This window comes from Lycium barbarum, chromosome 10 (genome assembly GCF_019175385.1).
Source record: "Lycium barbarum isolate Lr01 chromosome 10, ASM1917538v2, whole genome shotgun sequence".
NCBI lineage: Eukaryota > Viridiplantae > Streptophyta > Magnoliopsida > Solanales > Solanaceae > Lycium > Lycium barbarum.
This window is the reverse complement of record NC_083346.1, coordinates 2,922,976-2,950,965: the sequence shown is the minus strand read 5'-3', so window position 1 is coordinate 2,950,965 and position 27,990 is coordinate 2,922,976. Positions and strand designations below refer to the sequence as shown.

Sequence of the window (27,990 nt, the reverse complement as noted above, 5' to 3'; positions counted from 1 at the left end):
CATATTTGTCATTTCCTCCCTCTTCTTCTTCTTTCTTCTTTTCTCCAAATTTCTTCTTGCGGCTGAATTCGCATATATGTCATTTCAGAATTGCACTGAAAATGACCCTTTCCCCTCCTTTACACCATGACGCCCACCACCCCGCCCCTACCCCTAACCCCACCCCACCATCAAGATTCATCAGACCCAATACTCAATACCCTTTCAAAAGCCATAAAAGAACTCCCACACTAAACCCCTACAAAATTCCCTCAAAAGCCTTCTCCCATCTCTTAAACCCCAACACATAATCAATCTCATTAACCTTAATCCACACTCTTTATCCCCTTCTTCTCTACTCTCTTTCTTTACATGGCTTTCAACTTCACACAATTCAAAATATTGCCACACATTTCACACTTATTGCACTATGGCCCTCTTTCTTTACACCCACGAAATGTGCACACAAGGTCAGTCTTTTATCCACACTATTGTTTCAAGAAAAGGTAAGGACTCAGCCTTTACTGTTTTTCAAGCATTCTTGAAAGCTAAAGGTACCAACTTTACATCTTTTGTGAATGTTCTTAATGGACTTGTTGATGTTTATTTGGATTTGGGGTTTGTTAGTTTCAATACTTTGATAAATGGGTACTGTAGATTAGGTGATATGGATGCAGAGTATAGGTTAATGGAGGAAAGAGGAATTTCGCCCGATGTTTATACTTATAGTGCTCCAATCAACGGGCTTTGCAAGAACTTTTGGATGAGCGATGCGAATGAGTTGTTTAATGAGATGTGTGTAAAAGGTTTGGTTCCTAATGTTGTTATCTTCACGACTTTGATTAATGGGCATTGCAAGGATAGCAGTGTCTCTTTGGCCATGGATGCTTATCGACAAATGCTGAAGCAAGGGGTGGGACCCGATTTAATCACATATAACACACTTGTTAACGGACTTTGTAAGAGCGGGGATTTAGGGGAAGCAAGGAAGCTCGTCCACATGATGATTGAAAAGGGTTTGAAGCCTGATAAGTTCACGTACACGACGGTTGTTGATGGATGTTGTAAGGAGGGAGATTTAGATGGAGCATTCGAAATCAAGAAAGTGATGGTTGATCACGGCATTGAACTTGATGATGTAGCATATAACAGACCTCGTTACAGGTTTGTGTCGGCAAGGGCGAATAGTTGATGCCAAGAGGACTTTTAACCGAAATACTCAATGCTGGTTTGAAGCCCGATGACCCTATTTATACTATGGCTATCGATGGTTTCTGTAAGAAGGGAGATATTAAAATGGGTTTTAAGTTGCGAAGCCAGATGCAAAGTAATGGACATTCGCCTAATGTTATAACTTACAATGTGCTTTTGAATGGTTTATGTAGACAAGGACAGATGAGAAATGCTGAAATGCTATTACAAGCCATGCTTAATCTAGGTTTGAGTCCAGAGGATGTTACCTATAATATCCTTTTGGAAGGGCATTGCAAGTATGGAAATCCTGATGATTATGATAAGCTTCGTGGTGAAATGGGGCTTGTTCATGTCTATGCTACTTATACTTCACTGGTTGGTAGCTTAAGTAGGAGCTCAAAACGTCAGCCCAAGAAGTCATTCATGTAATCAGCGTGCTCAAATTACCTAATTAATTTGCCAGATCGGTCGTTATTGGTCTCAATGGAACTGTGCGGGCTCCCCTTGCTCTCCTTGGCAATTTTGGATAAATTGATGCAGACAATGCTAGGTTTTGATGGCTTCTGATGCCCTGCAGTTGCCAAGTGAATTTTCGTTACTTCACAAAATTGAAAAAGAGTAAAGTTCCTTTTTTTTTTTGGTTTTTGTTCATCTACTTCTTTGTTATATCCATTCTTTGTTTATAATACCAAAAGAGACAAAGACAATACTCTTTATGTACCCTTGTGTGCATATACGTATCTTTCTACAAGGGTGCTTCATATTTCAATTTATTACCTTATCACAAACCAGCCACTTCTTTTGATAAAGTAACAATTAATGTTTTGGCACAAAAACACGTCTGCGTACGAGAAGTATACCAAAAAGCACTTACGAGCCACTTGATTGACAGAGGAATATTATTTTTAGCATAGCAAAGTAGAAGAAAATAAAAATAAAGGAGTGATTTGGAATTTAGGGCGTGAACTATCTTATGGGCCAAATGTGTCTAATTCAGTAAGTCCCTAAGGTTGAAGTGGTTGAATTACCACCGTTATTTCTACTCCTATTCATGATAATTTCTTTACTTCTTAAATGATTTTTTTTTTTAACTTCTTATATCACATGTTGGTCGTAGTCTTCTTTTCTTGTTTGATTGTTGATATGATGATGTACTCATGATATATTGACACTTTAGTGGAACCTATCCCAAGTCATATGCCATATAGGAAGTAGTCTGAACTTTTGGCAACATATTTTGGTTTGTTTTGCTAGTATTATTTTTTATTTCTGATTTTGCATAACCAAGTTGGTCTTATTATTTATGCATATTTTGTAATAGCTAAATTTATTATGCTTTTCTAGTTTGGCCTAATCAACTCACTTGTCAACTGTATGAATATGCGTATGGCCCCTGATCGCTACAATCTAATGCAATTTTGCCCTTTCCCTCCCATTAATTTTTTTTGCTGTTTGGATTCTTTAAAACAAGGGATCCTATGCCTTGGTCCTTTCATGTTGCACTGTCTTTACTGTCTATATTATCTTATTTCCTTTCCTGGCGTTTTGCAGTGTATTACCTTCCATTCATTGAAAAATTTAGAATTGCAATCTCAACATGTCAGTGCGCTGTGCTCAGGACTTGTGAAAGGTGTCTCACAGATAGCTATTCTTAAACCAGTCCATCAAGATTGCAGTCTTTATACACCAGTGAATGAAAGGCAATATTTTTTACTCTGAAAGTTGAGAAAAGGCGTTAAAGTGAAGCTGGACTAATTGAAAACAATAGTTTTTTCAAGCGGAGAATCTTTTTTTAGGAAGACAATTCCCGGTCATTCTAGAGGAAGCAAGTACATCTTTAGGCAAAAATTAAAGACCAGCGAATTGAGGGGAAAAAAATTAAAGACCAGTCCGTAGGAAGGACAATTGTGCAAATTTTCACTAAATTTTGTCACTACTCAAAGTTAGATCTAAAAGTTGGAATTTTAAAACTCTGTCAGTGATTAGTTGGTAAACAAGAAAATCAAACATCAACTCCCATCAGCATAATAACAAATAGCCACTTGATCTCTAGCTATATTTTGACAAATTTACAATCTTTTACCCCAATTTTACATACCCCATTAAGGTAATACTTCAAATTCTTGATTTTTGTCTGTTTTTATTAAGTGGGGTTATGTTCTTTAATTCATTATTTGATCCTAATTATAGTTCTGATTATAAAAATTTGTTCTTGGAATGTATTGTGACTCTTTGCAGTAGGTAGAGGAAATGGCAGTAGTAAATGATGATGATGATCATGAGCACAAGTTAAGCAACTAGAAAAGAAGAAACCTGAGGATGAAAAAAGGTCAAATCTTTATTGCTGGCATTCTTGTGCTCAATCTTTTGTAACTACTTTGCATCTTCTGGATGCCTTGAATAGAATCAATTACTTCATATTAAAAAAAAAAAAAAAAAAAAGAGGGTCAAATCTTTATTCTATAAAGAATTGATCCAGTTCACTTTATTCATGAATTTATAAAAGTAGAAGCGTTTTTTTAGCTGGTAATCACTTTCTTTCATGAAACAAGAGACCAAAAAAGGCAGCCGAGTGCACTAAGCTCCCACTACGGATGGGGTCCGGGGAAGAGCCGGACCACAAGGGTCTATTGTATTCACCCTTATGGTCCGGCCCTTCCCCGGATCCTGCGCATAGCAGGAGCTTAGTGTACCGGGCTGCCCTTTCTAGTCTCTTGCTTCATGAAACGAGAGACTAAGGATGACAAAAGTCAAATCTTTCATTTTTTAAGAATTTATCCAGTTCACGTTATTCATGATTTTATGAAAATAAATTTGTTTTTAGCTGGTATTCACTTTCTTTGATGAAACAAGAGACTCAAAAAGGGCAGCCCGGTGCACTAAGCTCCCGCTATGCGTGGGGTCCAGAGAAGGGCCGGCCCACAAGGGTCTATTATATGCACCCTCGTGGTCCGGCCCTTCCTCGGATCCCGCACATAGCGTGAGCTTAGTGCACCGTAGGCCTGTGCACAAATCGGTTCAATCCGAATTTCCGAACCGATTCGAAACAATTCGGATAATTCAATTTGGATAATACAATTCGATTTCGATTTACAAATGCAATTGTAAAATATTACGATTTAACGGTTCGGATACGGTTGGCTTCAATTATCAACCGAACCGATCCGAACAAACCGAAATTCTATGCCACTAGTGACTAATATGACTAATTTGGTATATGTAATGTGGTGTTGGCGGATTTGTATGCCTGCACAAGTTGTCAAGCTCTTGTTTTGCTATTTATATGTTATTATGCTTGCAAGTTTATGGTTTTTTCTTGGTTAATGTCTTGGTTATAAGGCTGCAAGTTTAGGATCTTATTATTTTTTGTTATGTTTACTCTAAAACTGAAATGAAATAGTTACTTTTTAAATTTCGAATAAACCGAACAAATCAATTTGTGTAACCGAACCGATATAATAAAAAATGAATCGAATTGAACCTAGAATGGATCGAGTTTGATTGAGAATTTTAGAAAGCCGAAATTCGAAATTTCAACTCGATGATGGCCAAAACTGAACCGAACCGATTCGTGCACAGGCCTAGTGCACCGGGCTGCCCTTTTTTAAGTCTCTGGTTTCATGAAACAAGAAACCGAGGATGACAAAAGTCAAATCTTTCATTTGTTAAGAATTTATGCAGTTCACTTTTTTTCATGAACTACTGAGGAGAAAGTGTTCTAACGAAGTTCTTATCTGTTATTCACATTTTATTCAATGATGAATTGTGTGCACCGGAAACAGCCTCCCTACCTAAGTAGGGGTAAGGTCTGCGTACACTCTAGCCTCCCCAGACCCCACGTGGTGGGATTCACTGGGTATGTTGTTGTTGTTGTTGTTGATGAATCGTGTGCTGAAGAAAAAAGATTATTCCTGGAAGTTTGATGAAAGCTGTGGTGAGGCCTGGTGGTGGTGAATCAAGACCTGCTGAGGGTAATCAGGTACTCTTGCATTTTAGGTTTTTGAATTATGTGTTTGTGGTGATGATGATTCATATTGATGCAGAAGTCGATTTCCGTGAGTTTTAGGTAGGAAAAAATATTGGTTACTTATTTTGTTTTCGATGTATTTGTATAGGTAATATATCATTGTACAGTTAGAACACTGGATGGAGTTATAGTTAAATCGACACGGTCGGAGTTTGGAGGTAGATATCTAGAACCTTTCAGAAGCTATAGTGTTTATTGGCGAACAACTTCTACCGACAAGCTATTAGTTCTCTATTCTTGTTCGGGATACGGAGTACTGAGTTATAGTTTTGTCCATGATGGATTTTCGAGTTAAAATATATTCCACCTCTATATTTTGATTTCTTCATAGACCTTAACTCAGTTTTATTTCCGTCGTTGCCTTAGGACTACACATTTGGTTGCCATCATTTCATGCGACTTAAAATTGCTCTTTACTTTGTTTCTTGCAATGATTGCACTACTTTTTAGTTTAACTCTTCTAAATCTACTGAAGATGAACTCTGTAATTTGGAGTATGGCAATCTTTCTTATTGCATTGAAATCTTTCTCTTTTACATTTTATTACTCAGGCAAGGGTACCCCAATAAGGCATGTTATGGGAAAAAGCAAGATTATTGTAGGATTGCTGGAGGGAATTCCAACAATGTTGAAGGTTGAAGTTGCTGTGGTATATCATTTTGATCTTTACATTTAGTTATTGTGATGCAAATCTGTCTATTTGAATTCTGTCAAAAGTAAATAAATCATAACATGTTATATTTCTCTGCTAAATTATCTCAAAATTGTAATTTTATTTTTTTAAAGATAATTCTCCAGTTATTCTTATTAATTTCAGGACAAGCACATAGTCTCCAGCGGCTAAATCTACTTCTTTTAGTAACCTCTTCAGAATATGATACATCTCCAAAAGTTGGATACTGTTAAAGGGTATAAAATCGTCAAAGTTAAATACAATTGCCATTTCGACGTGCCTTATATATGCCCTTAATATGAGCTTGTCTAGTCATTTTCTCTTTGTTCTTACATATTTACATGGATAATATGAATAACCATATTCGTAACTCACTTCTTGTTGTCGAATGTTATCTTAGTAAAAAATGAAACCTGAAATGCACTATGGAGAGAAGGATTGTCCAATTGCAGTTCCGGATAACTTCCCTATGGATTCGGAGCTTCATTTTGAGATTGATCTGATTGAATTCTCCAAAGTGAAGGCAAGAATGCTCCTACGTATTTTTTCTTCCCTATTCTCTTTTCTTCTTTCTTTTTGGCAATTTCTTTTGCCCCATTTCAGCTACTGGTTTACTGTTTGAACAGAAAGGTTCTGTAACATTGAATTATTTAAACTACTGGCTTATTTCTAAATAAGTGATTAATTAAAAATTGGTTGATGGCCTGTGTGGTTCCAATTATAAGCCTGATTGTAATCAAATAAAAGAGTGATTGGTGAATAATAGATCAAAATTAATCCTTAATTGGTGAAATTGTGTTCGTATTAGTGATATCTCATAGCAGTCAAATATTGAGACTAATGAGATTGAAGTAAAACTAAATTGTGATAAATTCAGGTATATAATCAAAGCCAAGGTCCTAGAGACAATCACTCATTAAATATGGTGGGTTCTTAGCTCATAAATTGATATTCCAAGCAATAACCAGAAGTTCTATGATTTAGAAATTGATTTCAGTAAGTACTCAAACAAGTTGAGTAGTTAAGCAACAGGCCTCAAAGAAGTCTCGGTGCTGGATTGGATAATCTCTCCTACTCGGAAATTCATTTTCTTAGTGGATTTAGGTCTAATAATCTCATTTTCTTCTCTATGTGATTGTTGCATAGTTCTACTAGGAGAGAAGTTGTACTACAAAAAGAAATATTCGTTTTAGAAGAAATTGATAGCAATCATTTAAGCAAGTATCTATCATTTTGTTTTCTTTCCTTTTCAGATAGTACTAGATTCCCTGAAGTTGCGGGGAAGCTTTTCTCCAGACCTTTAAATATTTACTCTCTTTGTCCTGTTTTTAAAAGAAAATTTGGTAGTTTCATTTATGGTTGGATGTATCTCAAAAATTTATCTTTTTTCATTCTCAGGTGATCACTGATGATTTGGGAGTCCTAAAGAAGGTACACAGCTTGCTGCCTGACAGTTAATTTTCCTTCATCCACCCCCACACCCTCAGTAACCTATTTGAACACTTGGATAAAATTGGTCCGAGTATGTGCTGTCTTATGACTATCTGGTGTTCTGTTAATCATTGTAATAAGCAGTAATTTTGTTAGCTTGCAGTATCGAGTATATAGTGCAACAACATGAATGAGAGTTGTTATAGCGCTATGTGGTTTCAAAATGCCATATTGAACTTATCAAAAATAAAAGATAAAAAAATGCCATATTGAACTTAAGTGTATAAGTGAAATGATTGTTTTGGAATGTTAAACAGGTTATAGAAGGACAAAGCTGGGAAACACCTCGGGAACGTATGAAGTAAAAACTTGGTAGAAACCCTTCTTTCTCCTTTGACTGCTGCATTGGTGGTTGCATATTATGTGAGTCTGTAAGTGTCAGTCAAATGCGTGTAATCTCAATTATGAATTACTCCAGGATTTCGGCGAAGTCAGGGGGATGGCAAAGAGATTCTATCGCGGACTCAGGGTGAACCATATTTCTTCACATTTGGCAAATCTGAGGTTCGATAATGATTTCCGTAGCTTGTGAATTTTTTTCTATATCTTCTTGATCTCACGTGTTTGCTCCAGTATTTAATAGACTAAGTTATCCCATTGTGATTCCCTTTGTTATACCTTAGATGAAAATTTTATATAATATTAGTTTTGGAGTTTCATTTTCAATTTAGTTGGGATGCCGAGCTCCTTATAGCCTGTTTGACAAGCTTCTGGGAAGCCAAAAATGCTCTTTTTTTTTATTTTCAGAAAGTGCTTATTTTAGAAAGTTGAGGTGTTTGGTCATGCTTTTAGAGAAATAATAAGTGCTTTTGAGTAGTACCAAAAACTGTTTTTCAGAAGCTAAAAAGAGTGGTTTTTCCCCAAAAGCACTTTTAGAACATTGGCCAAGCACAAAGTACTGCTCTAATATCGGCAGAAATGCTTTCGGAATTGATTAGTCAAACACGATCTGCTATCTCCAAAAGTACTTTTTCGAAAAGCACTTATGACAAAAAACGCTTGTCAAAATAAACAGATTTTGGAAGCTTGGCCAAACAGTCTATTATTAGTCTTGCTGTCCAGGACTCCAGGCTTTGAACTCTCCTTTTATCTTGATTGCAGTATATCTAATCTTGGGTTTTATTTCGCCAACTTTTAGGTACCCAAAGGTCTCGAACTGGCAATGGGGACCATGCCACGTGGAGAGAAAGCAGTCATTTATGTTAGTAGCCAATATTATACAGAGTCTACTTTAATGCCTGTGGTAGAAGGTGTTGACGAAGTTCATTTTGAGGTGGAACTTGTCCATTTTATTCAGGTAGATGCTGTATATGTGATCAGTCTGAGAGTTCTTCTTTCTATTGTAGGAAATATTCTTTTGTGCTTCTTTTTTGTATTCTTAATCTTGAACTTTCATAAACAATATCATAATCATAGATGAAACAAGGTCATATTGAGTAATAATGAGCTGAGGATGCTGAAAGAGGATAAAGTAGACCTAGAATCATATGGAAGGAAGTTGTCTCCAAGACTCATAATCTGTGAGGATCAATTCTGACATAGCTAAGAACAAAACAAAATAGAAGCAAAGGATCCATTATAGGTGATATCAACTAGTTGGCCGTTATACTTAGTTGTTATTGTTACACATAAATTAGGTCGATGTCCATCGGGAGTCATTTTAGCTACTTAGAAACTTATTTGTCACTAGGGGATAAATGAGGGATTTCGGGGACCTCCAGTATTAGAGAACTCCTAACTCCTAAGTCCTAATTTTCCGTATAAATCAAATTATTTAGTATTGGAATTAAATGGGTCTGAATGAAGCGGAATGAATATATAAATTTGTATGACCGACCCGATCTAATTGGATTGAAGCATGATTGATTGAATGACTGTTATGTTGAGATATGAGAACGCCAGAAGACATATCAAGGGCGCTTTTTATGCATTTGCTTATTATTTTAGGAAAGTATAAAGGTGGTATTCTCTTATAAAGGGCCCTCACATTAACTACAGTGCGATTTACTATTTATAGGAAAGCAAAGAAGTTGTCTGCACGTTTATTCTTTTACTATCTTTTTCTATGAAGAATCTAAATGAGGATATCATTGACGGCAGGTGCGGGAAGTGCTTGGAGATGGACGCCTCATAAAACGCCGAATACGTGATGGAAGAGGTACTGTTGAGACTTTAGTTCCAAGCATAACTTTTAGCTTATTTACCTCATCAACACCTCTCATCACTAGTCTGTCAATTTCTGCTGAATATACTTCATGGAATAAAGACAATTCAGTGCTACTTTTGGTTTTCTAATACTACTATTATCCGAATCAGATAGTTTATCTGGGTCCTACAATGCGCTTTAATTGTTTTTCATACGGCGATTCATCATTTTCCCTTGATAAGCTTTCTTCACACTGATATTTAAGGTGTTACCTATTTGATGGAGTTGTTAGATGTTCTTGTCATTTCAATTCCATGTACATCTTTATGTTGTTTGTTCTTTTTGTTTTTTTAGTCATATGAAGCTTATTTACGATAAGGTTAATATTAACTGAAAAGCTTTCTCACTTCTATGAAATGATTAGGTGAATTTCCTATGGATTGCCCTCTGCAAGATATGAAGCTTATTTACGATAAGGTTAATATTAACTGAAAAGCTTTCTCACTTCTATGAAATGATTAGGTGAATTTCCTATGGATTGCCTCCGCAAGACAGTCTACTGCGTGTACACTACAAAGGTTTGCTTCTTGATGAAGAAAAGACGGTGTTCTATGATACAAAAATCGACAATAACGGTCAGCCTTTGGAGTTCAGCTCTGGAGAAGGGCTTGTAAGTCCTTTGACCTCATAAAGTGATCTATTCCTTGTTTTTGCTTTTTATCTCACCATTGTAAATATAGCTTGCTTAAAAGGAGACAAAATGACAAAAAATGGCCCCTTCTATTTGAGGGTAGTCCCTTAAGTATGCACTGAACAGTTTTGGTCCTTTAAGTTTGCCAAAAGCTAACACTTGTAGTCTCCGCCAAATATTTACCTAACGCTGTCTGCTAGATTTGACGGAAACAGTGGGAATTTTTGTTAATCATAAATACCCAGAAAGTCACATCAAATCCTAAAATGCGCAACACACAAAACTGCACTAGACACTAAAAAAAACATAAGTAGCAGCAGGAATTACACCTCAATCTCGAGAAGCTATGGTTTTTATTTGCGAACAACTTTTACTAACAAGCTATTAGTTCTGTATTCTTGTTCGGGATATGGAGTACTGAGTTATAGTTTATTCCATGATGGATTTTTGAATTAAAATATACTCCACCTCTACATTTTGATTTCTTCATATGACTTAACTCAGTTTTATTTCCATCGTTGCCTTAGCACTGCGAACTTGGTTGCCATCATTTCATGTGACTAAAAATTGCTCTTTACTTTGTTCTTGGAGTGATTGCACTACTTTTTAGTTTAACTCTCTCTTAAATCTACTGAAGATGAACTCTGAGTATGCCAATCTTTCCTTATTGCATTGAAATCTTTCTCTTTTACATTTTTATTACTCAGGCAAGGGTACCCCAATAAGGCATGTTATGGGAAAAAGCAAGATTATTTTAGGATTTCTGGAGGGAATTCCAACAACGTTGAAGGCTGAAGTTGCTGTGGTATATCATTTTGAACTTTATATTTAGTTATTGCGATGGAAATCTGTGTATTTAAATTCCGTCAAAAGTAAACAAATCATAACATGTTATATTTCTCTGCTTAAATTATCTCAAAACTGTGAAGCCTTTTTTTTCTCTCCAGTTATTCTTATTAGTTTCATGACAAGCACAGTCTCGAGCTGTTAAATCTACTTTCTAGTAACCTCTTCAGAATATGACTGGTCTCCAGTGTTTCGGATACTGTTAAAGGAGATAAAACAGATAAAATAGTCTCTGATCATTTACACAAGTTAAATGCAATTGCCAATTCAACCTGCCTTATATATGCCCTTTAATATGAGCTTGTGAAGTGATTTCTCTTTGTTCGTACACCTTTACATGGATGATATGAATAATCATATTCGTAGCTCACTGTTTGTTGGCTATTGTTACCTCAGTTCAAAATGAAACCTGAAATGCACTATGGAGAGAAGGATTGTCCAGTTGCACTTCCAGATAACTTTCCCAAGGATTCTGAGCTTCATTTTGAGATTCTGAGCTCTACTTCGTTTCTTTTTTCCCTATTCTTTTTGGCAAATTTCTTGCCCCATTTTAGCTGCTCTTTTAATATTTGAACAGTAAATCTCTGTTACATTGAATTATTTAAACTATTGCTTATTTCTAAACAAATTATTAATTTAAAAAGATGGTTGATGGCCCGTGTGGTTCCAATTATAAGCTAGTTATAATCATTTAAAAGAGCGACAAATGAATAATAGATCGAAATTAACCCTTTATTGGAGATGTGTTGGTATTAGTTCAAAGACTTATATCTCGTAAGAATCAAATATTGATAAATTCAGATAAAATAATTGAAACCAAGCAGGTCCTTGGGACAATCACTCATTTAAATATGGTAGGTTCTTCGCTCATCAATTGATATTCCATGCGGGAACCCGAAGTTTTATGATTTAGAAATTGATTTCAGTAAGTATTCGAATTAGTCAAGTAATTAAACAACAGGCCTCAAAGAAGTCTATATGCTGGATTAGATAAACTCTCCTACTTGGAAATTCAACTTCTTAGTGGATTTAGGATAATCTCATGTTCTTCTTTACATGATTGTTGCAAAATTGCTACTAGAAGCGAACTAATATGTGCTACTTAGAAGAAATTGATAGCGATCATTTAAGGAAGTACTTATCATTTTAGTTTCTTTCATTTTCTCTAGTCCTTTGTAGTTTGGTTTTGTTAGCTTTTTTCCTTTTCAGATAGTACTAGATTTCCTGAAGTTGGGCGAAAGCTTTTCTAGCATTTGAATTCTTACCTTTTTTCCTCTCTTAGAAATTTATTTTGAACATTTCATTTATGATAGGATGCATCTGGAAATTTATCTTTTTCTTTTTTATTCTCAGGTGATCACTGATGATTTGGGAGTCCTAAAGAAGGTACAATGCTTGCTGGTTAACACTTATTTTTCCTTCATCCACCCCCACACCCTCAGTAATCCATTTCAGCACTTGGGTAAAATGTGTGCGAGTATGTGTGTCTATGTCTTATCACTATTTTTTTTTTTTTTTTTAATTCAATGCTGGTAATCAATACATCCTACCCTCCCCAGACCCCACTTGCGGGAATACACTGGTTATGTTGTTGTTGTTGTTGGTAATCAGTGTAATAAGCAGAAATTTTGTTAGCTCCCAATTTCAAGCATATAGTGCAATAACATGAATGAGAATTGTTATAGCGAGATGTGGTTTCAAAATGGCATAGTGAACTTAAGTGTATTAGATGGAATAAGTGAAATGACTGTCTTGCAATGTTATTTTCTCTTTTCATTACCAAACAGGTCATAGAAGGACAAAGCTGGGAAACATCTCGGGAACCATATGAAGTAAAAGCTTGGTATAGATCCTTCTTTCTTCTGAGGCTGCTAGTTCCTATGGATGCTGCATTGATAGTTGTAAATATGTGTCTTAAGTGTCATTCAAATGCTTATAATCTGAACTATGACTTATTTTAGGATTTTGGCAAAGTCAGGGGATGGCAAGTGATTCTACTGCGGACTCAGGATGAACCATATTTCTTCACATTTGGCAAATCCGAGGTTCGGTATTGATTTCCATATCTTGTGAAATTTTTGCGATACCTTCTTGATTCCAGGTGTTTGCTCCAGTATTTAATAGACTATGCTCATCCCCTCGCTGTTCCTTTTTATTTTTACCTTGGATGAAATTTTTATCTATTACTCCCTCTGTCCCAATTTTTGTGACACTTTTTCCTATTTAGTCAGTCCCAAAGAGAATGACACCTTTCTGTATTTAGTTTAATTTAACTTTAAACTTCTCATTTTACCCTTAATGAAACGATTTGCAGCCACAATTCACATAAATTGGGACAGAGGGATATTAGTTCGGAGTTCCATTTTCAATTGAGTTGGGATGCCAAGCTCCTTAGTCTTGTGTTCAGGACTCCAGGGTTTGAATTCTCTTTTTATCTTGACTGAAATGGTTCTATCTTCACCAACTCTAGGTACCCAAAGGTCTAATATCGACCATGCCACGTGGAGAGAAAACAGTCATTTATTTTAAAAACCAATATTATACAGAATCTACTTTAATGCCTGTGGTAGAAGGTGTTGACGAAGTTCATTTTGAGGTGGAATTTGTCCATTTTATTCAGATACATGCAGCATATCTTGACCATACCGAGTGCTTCTTTCTATTGCAGGACATATTCTTTTATGTTTCTTTTTTCGTGTTCTTAATCTTCAACTTTCATCAACAATATCATAGATGAAACAATGTCTTAGCTATATTAACTCTTCAATTGACTTGAAATACCCGTGTTGAGCGGATATCATGAGTTTGAGTACTTGAGAAGATCCTTCAAAAATACACACAAGACTTTCTGATATTTTGACATATAAGTGTTGGATACTTACCTGTCACCTATACCTGGAAAGGATGCATGCCGATACTTGAATCCCTGTAACATCGGTCTTCAATATCTGACTATTTCACTCAATAACTCACAGTTTCATGTTTAATGTATCCAATCTGTCAATTTGGTGTTTCCTCGACCTTATCACTATAATTTGGTGCATTTTCTGAATGTAATCCCTGGTCATATCTTCACCATTGGTAGGACGTATTTTTATTATTATGGCCACCTTACTATTATCTTTGATTTCTAATGCTTGCGTTCCACATTCATAAGGATAATATGCAAAGATACCCAGAAGCATAAACATATACTCCGTGTTTCTATTTGTTTGTTTTACTTTCCTTTTCAGTTTGTTTCAGAAATAATTTGGCAGCTCTTTAATTTCAACATCCCACATGGCATGTTTAAGACCAAAAGATTAAAGGCATTTGGTACATTATGCATATCTTTAGCTTAAGAAGATTCAAAAGTCACTTTCTTGAGCCGCATGCCCAGTCAAACTGAGACAAACAAATCGAAACGGAGGAAGTACTATATGCATTGACCTCTATGTGTCACTATTGTTGACTAATATGCTTGAAGGCCAAAAGAAAGGAACATGCCAAAGCGCAAGTAATAGTTTATTTTGAGCCTGTTTGGATGGGCTTATGCCTATAAGCTGCAAACAGCTTATAAGCTAAAAAAAATAAGTTGGGGTAACTTATTTTTTTTTTGAAACTGGTAACTGGATTGTATTCGATATGAACAAAACAGTACATAGGTTGTACTGAAACCATATCTACAAAAGTACTCCAAGACTCTACTATTCTAATCCTATATTGAATCTAATACATCAATAATGGAAATAGTATCATCTGAGTAGGCCTGATTACACCAAAAACAAAGCAATAAAATACAATTCAACTTGACCTTCTGCACTCCATTCTCTATAGTCTCAAAACATCTGGAGTTTCTCTCCTTCCATATTGCCCACCATATGCTGGCAGGGACCATTCTCCATCTATTTCTGTTCTTTGCCTGCAATCCTGCCTCTTCCCAACTCTTTAGAGCCTCTGAAACCTTGCTAGGCATAGTCCAGGCTATACCTTTGAGATTTAAAAATATTCTCCAAAGCTGTTGTGTAAACTTACAGTGTAGAAACAGATGGTTAACTGTCTCTGCTGTTTCTCCACATAGGAAACATCTAGAGCATAAAATTATCCCCCTTTTCATCAAATTATCCTGTGTAAGAACTGCTTCTTTAGCTAAAAGCCACACAAAGCAGCTAACTTTATGTGGGATTTTGGATCTCCAAATGTGTTTCCAGGGCCAGTTGGTAATCTGTTGAATTGATTGATTCATCATCCTGTAGGCTGAACTAACTTTGAACACTCCTTTTTTATTCCCCAACCACCAAAAAACATCCTCTCCTAGCTGAAGTCCCTTAAATTGTTGCAATATGTTAAGAAAATCAGCCACTCTTTGTATCTCCCAATCATTGATTTGCCTTCTGAAAGTGAAATTCCATCCTTGAGGTGTCCACAAATCAGCCACAGTCCTTTGATGATCAAAGACAATGTTGTATATATCTGGAAATAGTGTTTCCAGATGACCAGCCTCAAGCCAATTATCCTTCCAGAATCTGGTTTTGACCCCATTCACTACTTTGATCTTGGAGTTGCACTTAACTTCATTCCATAAGGCTCTTATGGATCTCCACAGACTAACCCCATATGGTGTGGTAACCTCCTTTGTCATCCAGCTATCTTCCTCTTCATATTTTGCATTGATAACTTTCCTCCATAAAAGTTGATTTTCATTGGCATACTTCCATAGCCACTTCATTCTGAGTGCTTTGCTCTGCATTTTCATATCTTTTATTCCCAGTCCCCCACTCTTCTTGCCAGTGATCACTACTTTCCACTTCACCAAGTGAAATCCTTTTTTTTCTTTATTTCCTTGCCACAGGAATTTCCTCCTAATGCTATCCAACCTCTTGATAATCCCTGTTGGAATTGGAAACAGGGACATCATATATGTTGGTAGAGCATCAAGGACTGAGTTGATGAGTGTCACTCTACCCCCCAAGGACAAATATTGGCTTTTCCATCTGGCTAGTTTCCTCTCACATTTTTCAATCACATTGTTCCAAATCTCTGTTGAATTAGATTTGGCTCCCAGAGGCATTCCCAGATAGATAGTTGGCAAAGTACCTACTTCACCACCTAGATTTGCAGCCAACAAGTTCATGTTTGGGACTTCATTGATAGGATACAAAAAACTCTTCCTCCAATTAATGTGCAGCCCAGAGATTCCTTCAAATAAGACTAGTATCATCCTTAAAAACCTTAGTTGCTCCTCTTCAGCATCACAAAAGATCAGTGTGTCATCTGCATATTGGAGATGTGTCACCTCCAGACTTTCATTACCAGCTCTAGCCACCTCAAAACCATTTATCCACCTATTCACCTTTGCTGTCTTGATCATATTGTTTAGACCTTCCATTGCAATCAAAAATAGGAAAGGTGACAAGGGGTCACCTTGCCTGAGACCTCTTTGTGCTTTAAAAAAACCTGCTGGGGAACCATTAATCAGAACTGAGAAACTAGCCGTTGATATGCAGAATTTGATCCATTGGATCCATTTCTGTCCAAAACCCATCATCTCCAAAACCTGGAGTAAGTACCTCCAGTTTACATGATCATATGCTTTTTCAATATCTAACTTGCAAAGGATTCCAGGTTTCTTCTGCTTAAACCTGGAATCTACTGCTTCATTTGGCTTATAAGCTGTTTTCGGCTTATAAGCTGCTTTAGATAAGCTAAGTCAAATGGGCCCAATTATTTTTTTAAGCTTATTTTAAGCACAAAATGACTTTAAGCTGGCCAGCCAAACACTCAAAAAAGCTAAAAACAGCTTATAAGCAACTTATAAACAACTTATAAGCCAATCCAAACGGGCTCTTTATACCCTGTGGTGTGATTTTGGTTTTTCATATTTGTTTCAGATTTTTGGGCCTGTTTGGGGGTAGTGGAATCACTTCTAGAATGATGTCGAAGTTAAGAAGAGAAATATATATAGGGGTCATATTCAATAGTACCAGTTTAAAAAAAAATAAAAATAAAAAATATATATATATATAGGGGTCATATTGAGCAATAATGATCTGAAGATGCTAAAATAGGATAAAAGTAGACCTAGAATCATATGGAAGGAAGTTGTCTCAAAGGCTTACAATCTGGATCAATGCTGACATAGCTAAGAACAGAACAAAATAGAAGCAAAGGATCCATTATAGGTTATATCGACGACGACTGGTCACTTAATTGTTATTGTTACACTAACATTAAGTCGATGTTTGTCAGGAGTCATTTTAGTTTAGTTAGAAACTTATTTGTCACTAGGGGATAAGTGAGGGATGGAGTGAGTACACGTAATTTTAAATAATATTTTTGCATGAAACTCATTTTCCGCTTGACTGATTAGTCTATTTAGAAAGGTTATTGGCTCTATGTTTTGTGACAGGCAGCGCTGTATAGAGTCGAAAGGCGTTTAATAAATCAGAACCTATGTACTTGGAAGCAATCAATATACTTGGGGAATCATTTGGACAAGACGATGTACGGTAGGTATTGAAATGACTTTTGATAAAGCAGAACTAAGCCTCAATCCTGAAGTTGGGTCAGTTATATGAATTTTCTGTGTCAATTTTGCTCTCTTAAAGTCCATTTCATTCCATTACTAAGTTATTTGTCTTTTTAGACAAATAAGGAGTTCTCGAGATTTCACACTTATCTTGCATAAACACTTGGTTAATTAAAATCCCTATTAGTTGGTATCGGCTATATGGATCCTATGCCTTCATTATGTTGTCTTCTTAGTTAAGTCCAAATTAGATATCGTCTATATGGATCCTATGCCTTCATTATGTTGTCTTCTTAGTTAAGTCCAAATTGATTCCGAGAGTTTATACATTTGAAAGCATCTTTGCTGCATGTGAGTTCAGGTCTACCTAATCTCTTTTTATCACCTTTGATCATCAATGAATATGGAGGTCTACTTAGAACATGGCCAAACCATCTCGTGTGACCTCTTAATTTATTTTAAATTCGTGCTACTTGATCCTCTTTGGATGTGATCATTTCTAATCTTGTCTAATCTTAACTTCACATCCATCTTAATGTCTGTATTTATATAACAATCATTTTAGGATAATGATCGATATGAAACATGTTCCATTAGTTGGATAATGATCGATCTACTCTTGTCAGAGCATCATGATGCTGGTTAGGAAATGCATTGTCCCTATACAAGTCTTGTTTGTAGTTATATCATAGTTAATCTCCAAGGCTACGGATATATTATAGAGTGATAGTCACTTCGTTAGTTCATCTATCTGCATCTTTGATTTACTTGCTTGAAAGTTGATTATTTCTTTCCCTTATATGCTTGCTTTTGTGTCGTAGAGTTGCGGCAACCCTTCACAATCTAGGCCAATTCTATCTTATGCAAAGAAAACTGGAATAAGCTCGTGGTGTCTGAGGTAAGAAGGTGAACATATTCAGACACTTATTTTCTTTCGCTATTCTCATTCGTAAACTTTTATGACATCACAGAAATTTTCATGACATCGTTGTATTATTTCTTAAGCTGGTGTATATCTCTGTGTTGTGGTTTATTAATCTAAAGATGACTTTTATTTAGCAATTGGCTAGCTTTTACAAAATTTTCAAGTGCCCTTTTGTATCAATTACTGATATTGTTTTCTTTTCTTTTTCATCCATATTATTAACATGGCAGTGTGCTTTAAAGGTATGTGATTATTACCAGGACTTGCTATGTATTTAAATCTGTTGTTGCTACTAAATTCCTAAATTTATTTCTTTCACCACTTAACCTTGTAGATAAAGAGGGTGTCTTAGGGGAGGCTCATCCACACTATGCTGACACCATCTATCATCTGGGAACAGTAATTCTACAGTTTCTGCTCCATTTGATCTTCATTTGTTCAAGTTTTGTTTTAACTTTAATTTCTTATTCTAGTTAAAATCTATTATGTACCTAAAGCTTTTGGCTTGTGCATTTGACATTTAATGGTTGAATCCCTCCCCCCTTTATATACGTTTTATGTTTCCTTTCTTTCACTTAATTCTTTTTGGAAGCTTTTCCCTTTCGGTCACCCTAGTTATTCAGTAGTAAATATCTACATTTATTGCTTTTGGCTAAATTGAAAATGTAGATAGAAGTAAATTTTGATAATATGGTGCACGTAGTTTCTAGTGCTGATGGGAAGTCGTTTCTTGTGTAGTTTGTCATTACTTTGACTGACAAGAATCCCACTCCACTTCCAGGTGCTGTATCTTCAGGGGAAATACAAGGATTCAGAGGCTCTGGTTCACGATTCTATTTGGATTTTGGAGGTCCCTAAATTTGTTACAATTGTGGGTTTTTTATAATAGCATGATTTGTGTTTCTGTTCTTACAATTTTGTTTACCATCGCAGTATGGAAGTCAAGGTGAATCAATGATTTGTACCAAGAGGATGCGTCAACTAGCTGAGGTTGTGCTTTGTTGCATCTGTACCAAGGTTATACAAATGTTGTTTGTGCATAGAGCAAAAAGCTGCTCGGACTTCTAAAAATCCTTGCTGCACCCATGTCGACACGACATGTGTGCTTTGATTATGTCTACGACTGTGAAGTATAAATTGATCGGATATTTGGTTTTACTTTTGGGTTTACGTTATATATATATATATAGTTATATAAAGTTTGAGAATGTTTTTCTATTAATGAGACATCTTACGTTTTTATAAAGATTAAATTTATTAGTTTTTTCAGTTCAGCTTTAATTAATCGAGATATATGCTTTATATGTCATAATATACATTTATTGGAAGTATCCCAGCACCCGTATACGCACTCAGATCCATACCCCCGAACCTTAAAATTTATGTGATGAAGAATCCAACCTTTAGATCTGCACCCATATCGGATACCCGTAACCGAGTCCGAGCAACTTAGGGAAAAACCATTGAGGTTACTCTCACTGGTATAGTTCATCCAGCTTATGGTTGTCCCATACGAAGGAATGGAGCACTATTTCTTTTACCAAACAAAATTCTGCGTTGATTCTGTGTGATTGAGACTTAAACTTTATCTTACTTTTGTGGTGGCCAAGAAAAGGATACTACAGAAGATTGATCAAATGCTGCTATCTGAGTATGTCCTCCTAACAGCTTTGCATGTAATTATCCTGGAAAAGACTTATTCAAGCATAATAGAGCCAAACGACCTGGTAACATAAGCTAGATATTTTCCTTCTGTTTCCTGATAATGCAAGTAAACTCTTTCAAAACATACCCCAGGTACACTTCAACTTTTTGCACACGTAACTGATTTGTTAGCTTGTTATAGTTTAATACTTGAGTAATAACTCTGGTCTTAACTAGCTCCGCAATATGCATAAGTGTTGATCTATGTAAGGAATGTCAACTGAATCCGTGAATGTTCTTTATGTATTCTATTAGTTAATTCCTATGTTGCGCGGACTCTCCAAATATGCTGCCACTCCCGTGTCGGATTCTCCAAGAATACACTATTTTTGGAGTATCTGATACTCACCCATCGGCATTTTTGAAGAGTCCGAGCAACAAAGGTTAATTTAACCGATTGCATCTTAGTGGATCAAAGGAGAAGCATGTTCTGTGTAAACACTTGGGAGGTTTTTTGATATTAACGTTGTCATTCTCTACATAAGGGGAAAACACATTGAAAATGAATTGGTGATCTCGAATTTGGATCCCAAATTGACGGGTTAGTGTGAGCTTATCCATGCGGTTAAGAAGTAACCATAGAAACGAAGGAACCCACTATTTCTTTTTTGATTTCTTTTATTTACTAGATTTTTGATACCTAGGCTATGATTGAGGTTCCTAGACATCTGCCTATGTTGCTTTTCTTTAGGCAATTGATATGTCCTTTTTCGTCCTTTAATCATATCGTACCATGTCTTAGTATTCTGAAAGTATTGAGCTATTGCTCAAATCAAGATGTGTATCTGTAACATATCTGCTTGCTTTTTGTCTGTGACAAACTGCTGAGTTACTTGCTACAGTTGGCTTACAATCTACTCTCCTGTATAAATATATATTAAATCTGACCGGCTCGAAGAGGCTGAGAATGTGCTGAGAAAGATCCTGCATATAATGGCCTTAGCAAAGGTCTACCAATCTCTCTTTATTTCCTGGAATAACTTTCATTGTTCCAATCTGTTTAGAAATGCTCACCTGAAGTTATAGTTCCAGTTCGTATTATCCTTTTTAGAGTGCTGACATCTTCATTTTTAATTTGGTAGTTTAACATGCATATTACTTTTTTGGCATTGGTAACATTTCTATATATTAACAGTTTTACTATACTGGTATAGTTCCCAATTAGACAATTACAAAAGAAGGATTATCCTTTCTATGTTCCTTTTACAAATTATCTAAAACATCAAAAATATCTTCTGTTTCCCCTAGGCATTCATGTTTAACATGCATATTACTGATTCAACTTTGTTTTATGATGTTAATTTTTTTCTTTTTAAAAAGGGGCAGCTGGGTGCACAAAGCATCCCGCGTTAGCAGGGTCTAGGAACGGGCCGCGACCCTAGGGATTAACATTGTAAATGATGATAGATGTTAAAATTGTAGATAAAAATTTATGTTTTCCTTAAATCAACATTAGCTGCGAATTTAAAAACTTGACTCCCTTCTAGTTTTCAGTTGTCAGCAATTGTCAAAAGCTGCTTAATCTAGCAAATTCTTTTTTGCTTGGTAAAATATTGCGATCACAATTCAGACATATCCTAATGCATTCAGATTTAATTACTCACGATCTTAGCCAAAATGCCGAGAAAGATATTCAGATTTAGTTACTCATAAAGGCAAAACTGTGACTTCAAATTTTACCTCATGCCATACCTTCCTTCCATGTTTCCCTGTCTGAAGATGCTTATGCTGATAACACAATTGAAATGACAGGATCTCTTGCAAGTATTCTGGTTATAATTGCGTTTCTTTCTGTTTAAAGCCTCTAGAATTAACCAAAAATCATGGAACTCTAATAGGATAATTTTTGCCTTTCTTTCTTCTGAAATTATCCCGTGTTTCCAGACCTTGACGCTCTATATCCACACTAATTTTTCTCATATGTTGTTACTTATATCTTATAGGGGGGAACTTCTTTAGAAGCAATAATTGCAGCTGAACGCCTGGCGTTGACCCTTCAGTCTTTAGGAAACTTGAAAGAAGCTGAAGAGCTTTTAGAGAGGTGAATCATTTACCCTAACTAATTACTGCATATGGTGGATGCCTTTAAGAGTCTGATCAGGAGTGGAAAACGAGCGGGTCGGATCGGATATGGGTGCGCTGAAAACGGGTTAATAAAAAACGGTAAAATATCCGACCCACCCATATTTAATACGGATAAAATGGGTTAACCGACAGATAATATGGATATGATATCCAGATGGATAATATGGATATCCATATTATCAATGCCTATTTGTCAGCTTGTTATTGTTCATGAGTTCTTGCTTTCTGCGTGTCCACGCTTATTTTGGCTTTTAGCTTGTGTTCTCACCTAACTATTTTTAGTGGATAATATGGGTAATATCCATGTTTGATCCATTTCTGAAAAATAGTTATCCAACCAATGTCTAATGGGTCGGATTGAATGGTTATTTGTTTTTGGCTTAACGCTTAAGTCATCGACAGACCCTCGAACTTGTCCGTGAAATCCATTTAGACCCTTCAACTGAGACTCCTACCAGTTGAACCCTCCAAGACCACTTTTACTTTGCCACAATTTGTTGACGTGGCACAGTGCATGAAATACACTTGCTCTGAGTGCGTGATACAATTTCAAAATATAATATTTTTTTTAGCTTGGAAATATGTGACTATAAATAAATAATCAAAAAAGAAAATAAAAATTAACTAAAAAGGTAAGGTCATCTTCACCGTTGGCCCACCCACCACCAATCCACCATCCTTGCCATTGCCGCCACCGTCGCCCCTCCCCCAAGCTTCTATTCCTTTAGTTATTTATTTGTGGGTTATCTTTATTAAACATATGATACAATAATTTTCATTAAAATGTAGACGAGCAAGATTCCGGCGAGAAACTATAGCGAGACCGCCATTGCCACCACCATCTTCCCAGATCATTACCATCTCCGCAACGAGGAGAGCACGCCCACGACCAGATCTAGTCTCTCTTTTGCCTTAAAAACAGAATATAACAAGAACAACTATGGATTAGAACTGAGAAATCAACGAAATGGACTTCTTAGAAGATCTGAAATGGACAACTCCAAACATGTGATTTTCTTTTTATTTAATGCTTTCGCTGGAAAAACGCCGGAGAAGCATCAACACGACAGGGTGTCTCTTTGGAAATTTCGAGAGTTCAGTGTTAGCGGAGAAAGGAGGGAAAGGGATGAGCATTGTGTTTGTTTAATAGTTGCTCGGCGGGGAAAGTGAACAGTGAAAGAGAAGAAGAAGAGCTGGCGCCGGGGGGGGGGGGGTGCTGTTTGCGGAAGAAAGAGACCAAATTTATTTATTTTTGTTCATTTTTATTTTGTTTAATTAAAATCCACGTGTCTCCGTTTTATTGGTTGTTTTGGCGTGTGAATGCACACACTTTTTATGTTTGGCTGTATATTAATTTTGTGTCCAAGTGGCACAGTAAAAGTGGTCTTGGAGGGTTCAACTGGTAGGAGTGTCAGTTGGAGGGTCTAAATGGATTTCACGGACAAGTTCGAGGGTGGTCTATCGATGACTTAAGCCTTTGTTTTTTTAAGCCATTTTGCCAGTCCTAATTCTGATCAAGCATGGCATGATATAATTATTGGAGCAGGTGTCTTGATGCCCGATGAGCTTTACTCCCTGAAGACCACATTCAGTTTTTTCACTTAAATCCACAAAAATGTACAAGCAAGTAAAGATGATTATATTATCTGTTGATTTACTAATTTGAATTCTATGTAATTTCCCTTATTTCCTTCTTTTTTGATAGATTGCTGCCAATTTGCTACATATTGCTGGAGTAAAATGCTAGACTCCAACAAGCTCCACAAGAGTAATGTTTATCAAACAAGGGCTGAACTTGATATGGCAAAAGATCTTTTAAGAAACTGTCTGTTACATAATTTTGATGTTAATATCATCTCTTGAGTAATTAATTGTTTTTGTCAAAGTTCCATTTTGAAACATCCCTTGCTTTGTTAGTGTTTTAAGATTTGCTATTCTGTTTTTGAGATTCAAGATATATTATGCTTAAATTTTATAAGAAATGGAGCAGTACCTGTTCTTTTGATTGCATCATCTGAGCGTACTACACCTTAATCCCAAGCATAATTGACTAGTTATACACTTAGATCTCCAAAAGAAGATCTTGCCGAGGGCCTGTGCACCCCCGGGATTAGTCGGGGCTCAAAGAGACCCGGACACCCGGTGCTCAATCAAAAAAAAAAGATCTCCAAAAGAAGATTTGCAACCATCCCAACACATTTTTCTCCAATTTTTTTTTTTTTCAAAAACCCTTTTCATAAGGAGGCGCTATAAGCATCCCTTTGCAGACTGGTCCCACAAGCTTGTACATTATCAATATTGGTCACACCATGACACCTTTCCTTAGTCTGTTGTTTTTCATAATAGTTAATTGTATAGTCTATTGTTTTTCATAATTGTTGATTGTAGTGTGGATTGGAAAAACCTGGTGCCTTCCACGAAGGAGAAAGGAAATGAACAGTCTTATGGAGCATCTCTGACAACAGTAATGAGCAGGCAATCAGCACTGGTGATCCCGGCCAGTTCCCATCATTTATTTTTTGTGAAGTGAAATAGCCAGTTAAGTCCTCTGCTAAGTTATTTAAGCAATTCAACCAATATTTGTTTAAGATGTTAAAATTGAACAAATATGCACTAACATCATTTAGAGTTTCTTTCCCATAAATGGGAAAAACACTCATCAGTGTCCTATTCATTGACACACATTTAGATTGACATATTCGTTTAATCCAATACAACAATTACGCCTTTAACTCAAGCTTGTTAGGTTGGCTATATGAATCCCCAGTATCCGTGTCGCACGGCCAAACCCGTCTCAATCTAATATTCAATTATTTAGGGTTTCTAAGTCTCTAACGCAGACAACATGTGTCAGTAGCGTTTCAGCCCCTAAACCTCCAGGGCATAAGAGAACCTTTTTGACTGCTGGACTACAGTTCTTTGTCAATACAGTTATTTGTTCTCTGGATTGGGCATTCCGAGAAAGAACTCGGGACTTTAACTGAATGAAGCATTAAAAGCATAAGAACAATTTGACAAAAAAGGGTCCCACAACCTATTTGAATGGGCAAATAAAGGTTGCTCTGGATTTATCCAAATTTTGCTGTCTTTTGAGTTAGTGAACTGGGTGTGCTGCTAGGTTAGTTATTCGGTTTGGTATGGAATGTTCAGTGTAATATGTAGCATTCCTTCGTTTCACGTGTAAATGAAAGTTTCATATTCAAGCTTGTTACCCTCTCTAAAAGAGGATATAGAAGAGACCTTTTTCAACTATTTTGGTGTTCTTTTAAATAGAACGAACTTATTTGGTGTTGTTCTATGTGATATGTACATGATGTAGGTTTTCTTCATTGTCTGGTATTTCAATTACTGGTGTTGATTTCAGTAGTATCTTGCCTCCACTATTTGCAAAAAGAATGATAAGGGAGGGATAGCCTAGTGGTAAAGACTTTTCACCTCCAATCATTAGGTTGAGGTGAAAAGTCACCAAGGGAGAAAAGCGAGGCCATTGCTTGGGTGCTGGGTAGGGGATTTGAGATTTGGAGTTTCACTATATCATGGAAAATGAAGTGATTGCAAAAAGACTAATCAGCTCAACCAAGTATAATTTGTTAACTTAATAGCTTTAGAAGTTTTCATGAATTGAATCCTGAATTTCTAGAGGGGCTAAATATATAGTTTTACTTAGGTTTTCCTGCTATATTTGGGGTATATCAATCAGATCTCCTCACTCAGGAAGTCCTGCCGACCTTAAGACCGCATTGCTCTAACAAGGAATCGTAACAGATGACTGATGTTTTGTGCTTTTTTGAGTAAATGTCCAGGCATCTAAAGAAATTCCCAGAAGTTTGAGAATGTGTTCATCTCTTTCTGCCTTTGTACTGTGGTTTAACTGACTGATCACTATGGCCCTTTTTAATTAAAATTCTCCTCTCTTAAATTAGCTTTATTGTGCATTTGCCTGCAGGTGCAATCACTTAATGCTCTTTCATTGTTGGAGATGACAAAGTTGGAGCTTGGAGAATCAAAGGTGGGTTTTTATCTTGTTGTCTTTCGTTGACAATCCTTTCTGCTTCTCTGGGATGTTTCAAACATGATGAAACTGATTTTTCATTGCACCTTCTACTGAAACAGGGTCCTTATAACTCTGAGGCTGAGAGTGCTCTTCGTGAATGCCTTTCTGCATATAAGAAGGTACGAGAACATTGAGAAGTTTAGTTTTATATCGTCAGCAAGTTTCCAATTGTTAGTTAGAATCATGGGTGCTTTAGTCAGGTTTCCGATTAGTTTAATGATCTGTATTTGAGTTTGTCATCATGATCTTGTGGCTTGACTGGTTATTACCTTTTCTTCTTGGTTCTTGCACCACATGAGAGTTAGAATACACCAAATATAAAGTCCTAAGGATAGCGTAATTGAGGAACTTCTGTTTCTATCTCTGGGTATATTTTCCTTGGAGCAAGTCGGGATCTCCCTTGAATGACTACTATATTGTTAAGGTAATAGCCGGTGTGCTTTAAATGGATAAATTTACAAGTTTCTGAGACTGCTAATATATTTTATTACTCTAGAAGACAGAAAAAGCAAAGTACAAAGACTTCTGACCTGGCCAGGCTCTCCAATTGAAAATTAGATGTCACAATAGCATCTCGCATGATTGAGGCAGCATATATGTCAATGCTTATTTGTGCAAACCATGACATGGGTTGATTTTGGGCATATAATGTTCTATTTTTTTCTTTTACCAAAAAGCAAAACAGAACATATATGTAGAAATTATAAAATTGTAACACTCTGTTCAAGATGGTTCCCATAAAAAAGTAGTCAAGATCTTAAAATACTCGAAAAGTGAAGTCTGAGAATTTTTTTGAAACTGGTAATGTTGTATTCCTCAAACATTAAGGATATGCTGGAGACCTCACGAAGAACCACTAAAGGAGCAATGATAATTACAAATAACCTCAAATATCAGCTTTCTCTATTCCCCTTTACACTAAAAATAAAAGGATATACTAATACAAGTCCATTTAACTTTCTGTATGGAGTTAAATCTATCCTCAATACATCTCTCATTCCTCTCTCCAAACTGTCCACCATATGCATGACTTATTGACAGAATATATCATTCCCAGTTACTCTACATCTAATTAAGACATTAGTAAGGGACGTGCACCTTTCTGATTTACTAGTGTACAACTATTTTTGGAATCTCGTGTCAAGTATTTCTTTACTTCTAGTGGACGTAAGATATACGAAGTATATTCTAGTAATACTTTTATTCTTTGTTGCTTGTGCAGTTTGTTACTGAGAAGTCATTGTCTGATGCTCCTGGAGTAAAAGCTGAATACCTCTTGTGCCTGAAGCATCTAGTTGACCTGATAAGCGATAACAAAACCTCAAGCGCAGATCAATCTGGGAAGGCTGGTTTAAAGGAGTTGAAAGATGAAATTAAGCGCGTAGAAGTTGAACTCTCGACAAAAGGAAGGCGTAGAAGTTAGCAGCCGGATGAAATGCCCTTTTCAGATTAGTGGAAAACCAGTCCAGAATTGAAATGTAAAGATTGATCAAAACAAGTAGCAGACATGGATATACACTATTTTATTTGTAGGGAAAAGAAAAATAAAACAGTGAAAGAAGAAAACAGAAGTTGGTGTGCTGTGATTTGATTGTAAAATGCTATATTTAAATAAAATTGTACAAGCAAACAGAGCTATAATATTACTAATTATTTCCTAAAGAAAA

The 27,990-nt window shown here is 36.1% G+C and overlaps 1 protein-coding gene and 1 pseudogene across 1 annotated transcript; both read left to right on the top strand.

Moving 5' to 3' along the window:
* LOC132613961 (putative pentatricopeptide repeat-containing protein At1g09680) lies at positions 1 to 27,990 on the top strand (annotated as a pseudogene).
* LOC132615284 (uncharacterized) lies at positions 18,704 to 27,746 on the top strand. The gene is made up of 10 exons (XM_060329848.1): positions 18,704 to 18,722; positions 18,815 to 18,879; positions 19,262 to 19,330; positions 19,414 to 19,497; positions 22,128 to 22,225; positions 24,658 to 24,757; positions 26,073 to 26,126; positions 26,216 to 26,278; positions 26,383 to 26,442; positions 27,546 to 27,746. Exons 1-10 carry the CDS (start codon positions 18,704 to 18,706, stop codon positions 27,744 to 27,746), a joined length of 813 nt encoding a protein of 270 aa, XP_060185831.1.

Bases quoted from the DNA above. Each gene is read 5' to 3' on its own strand.
- LOC132615284 (XM_060329848.1), top strand. The intron at 26,127-26,215 runs GTACTGTGGTTT...ATTTGCCTGCAG, and splicing joins GTTCATCTCTTTCTGCCTTT to GTGCAATCACTTAATGCTCT. The intron at 26,279-26,382 runs GTGGGTTTTTAT...CTACTGAAACAG, and splicing joins TGGAGCTTGGAGAATCAAAG to GGTCCTTATAACTCTGAGGC.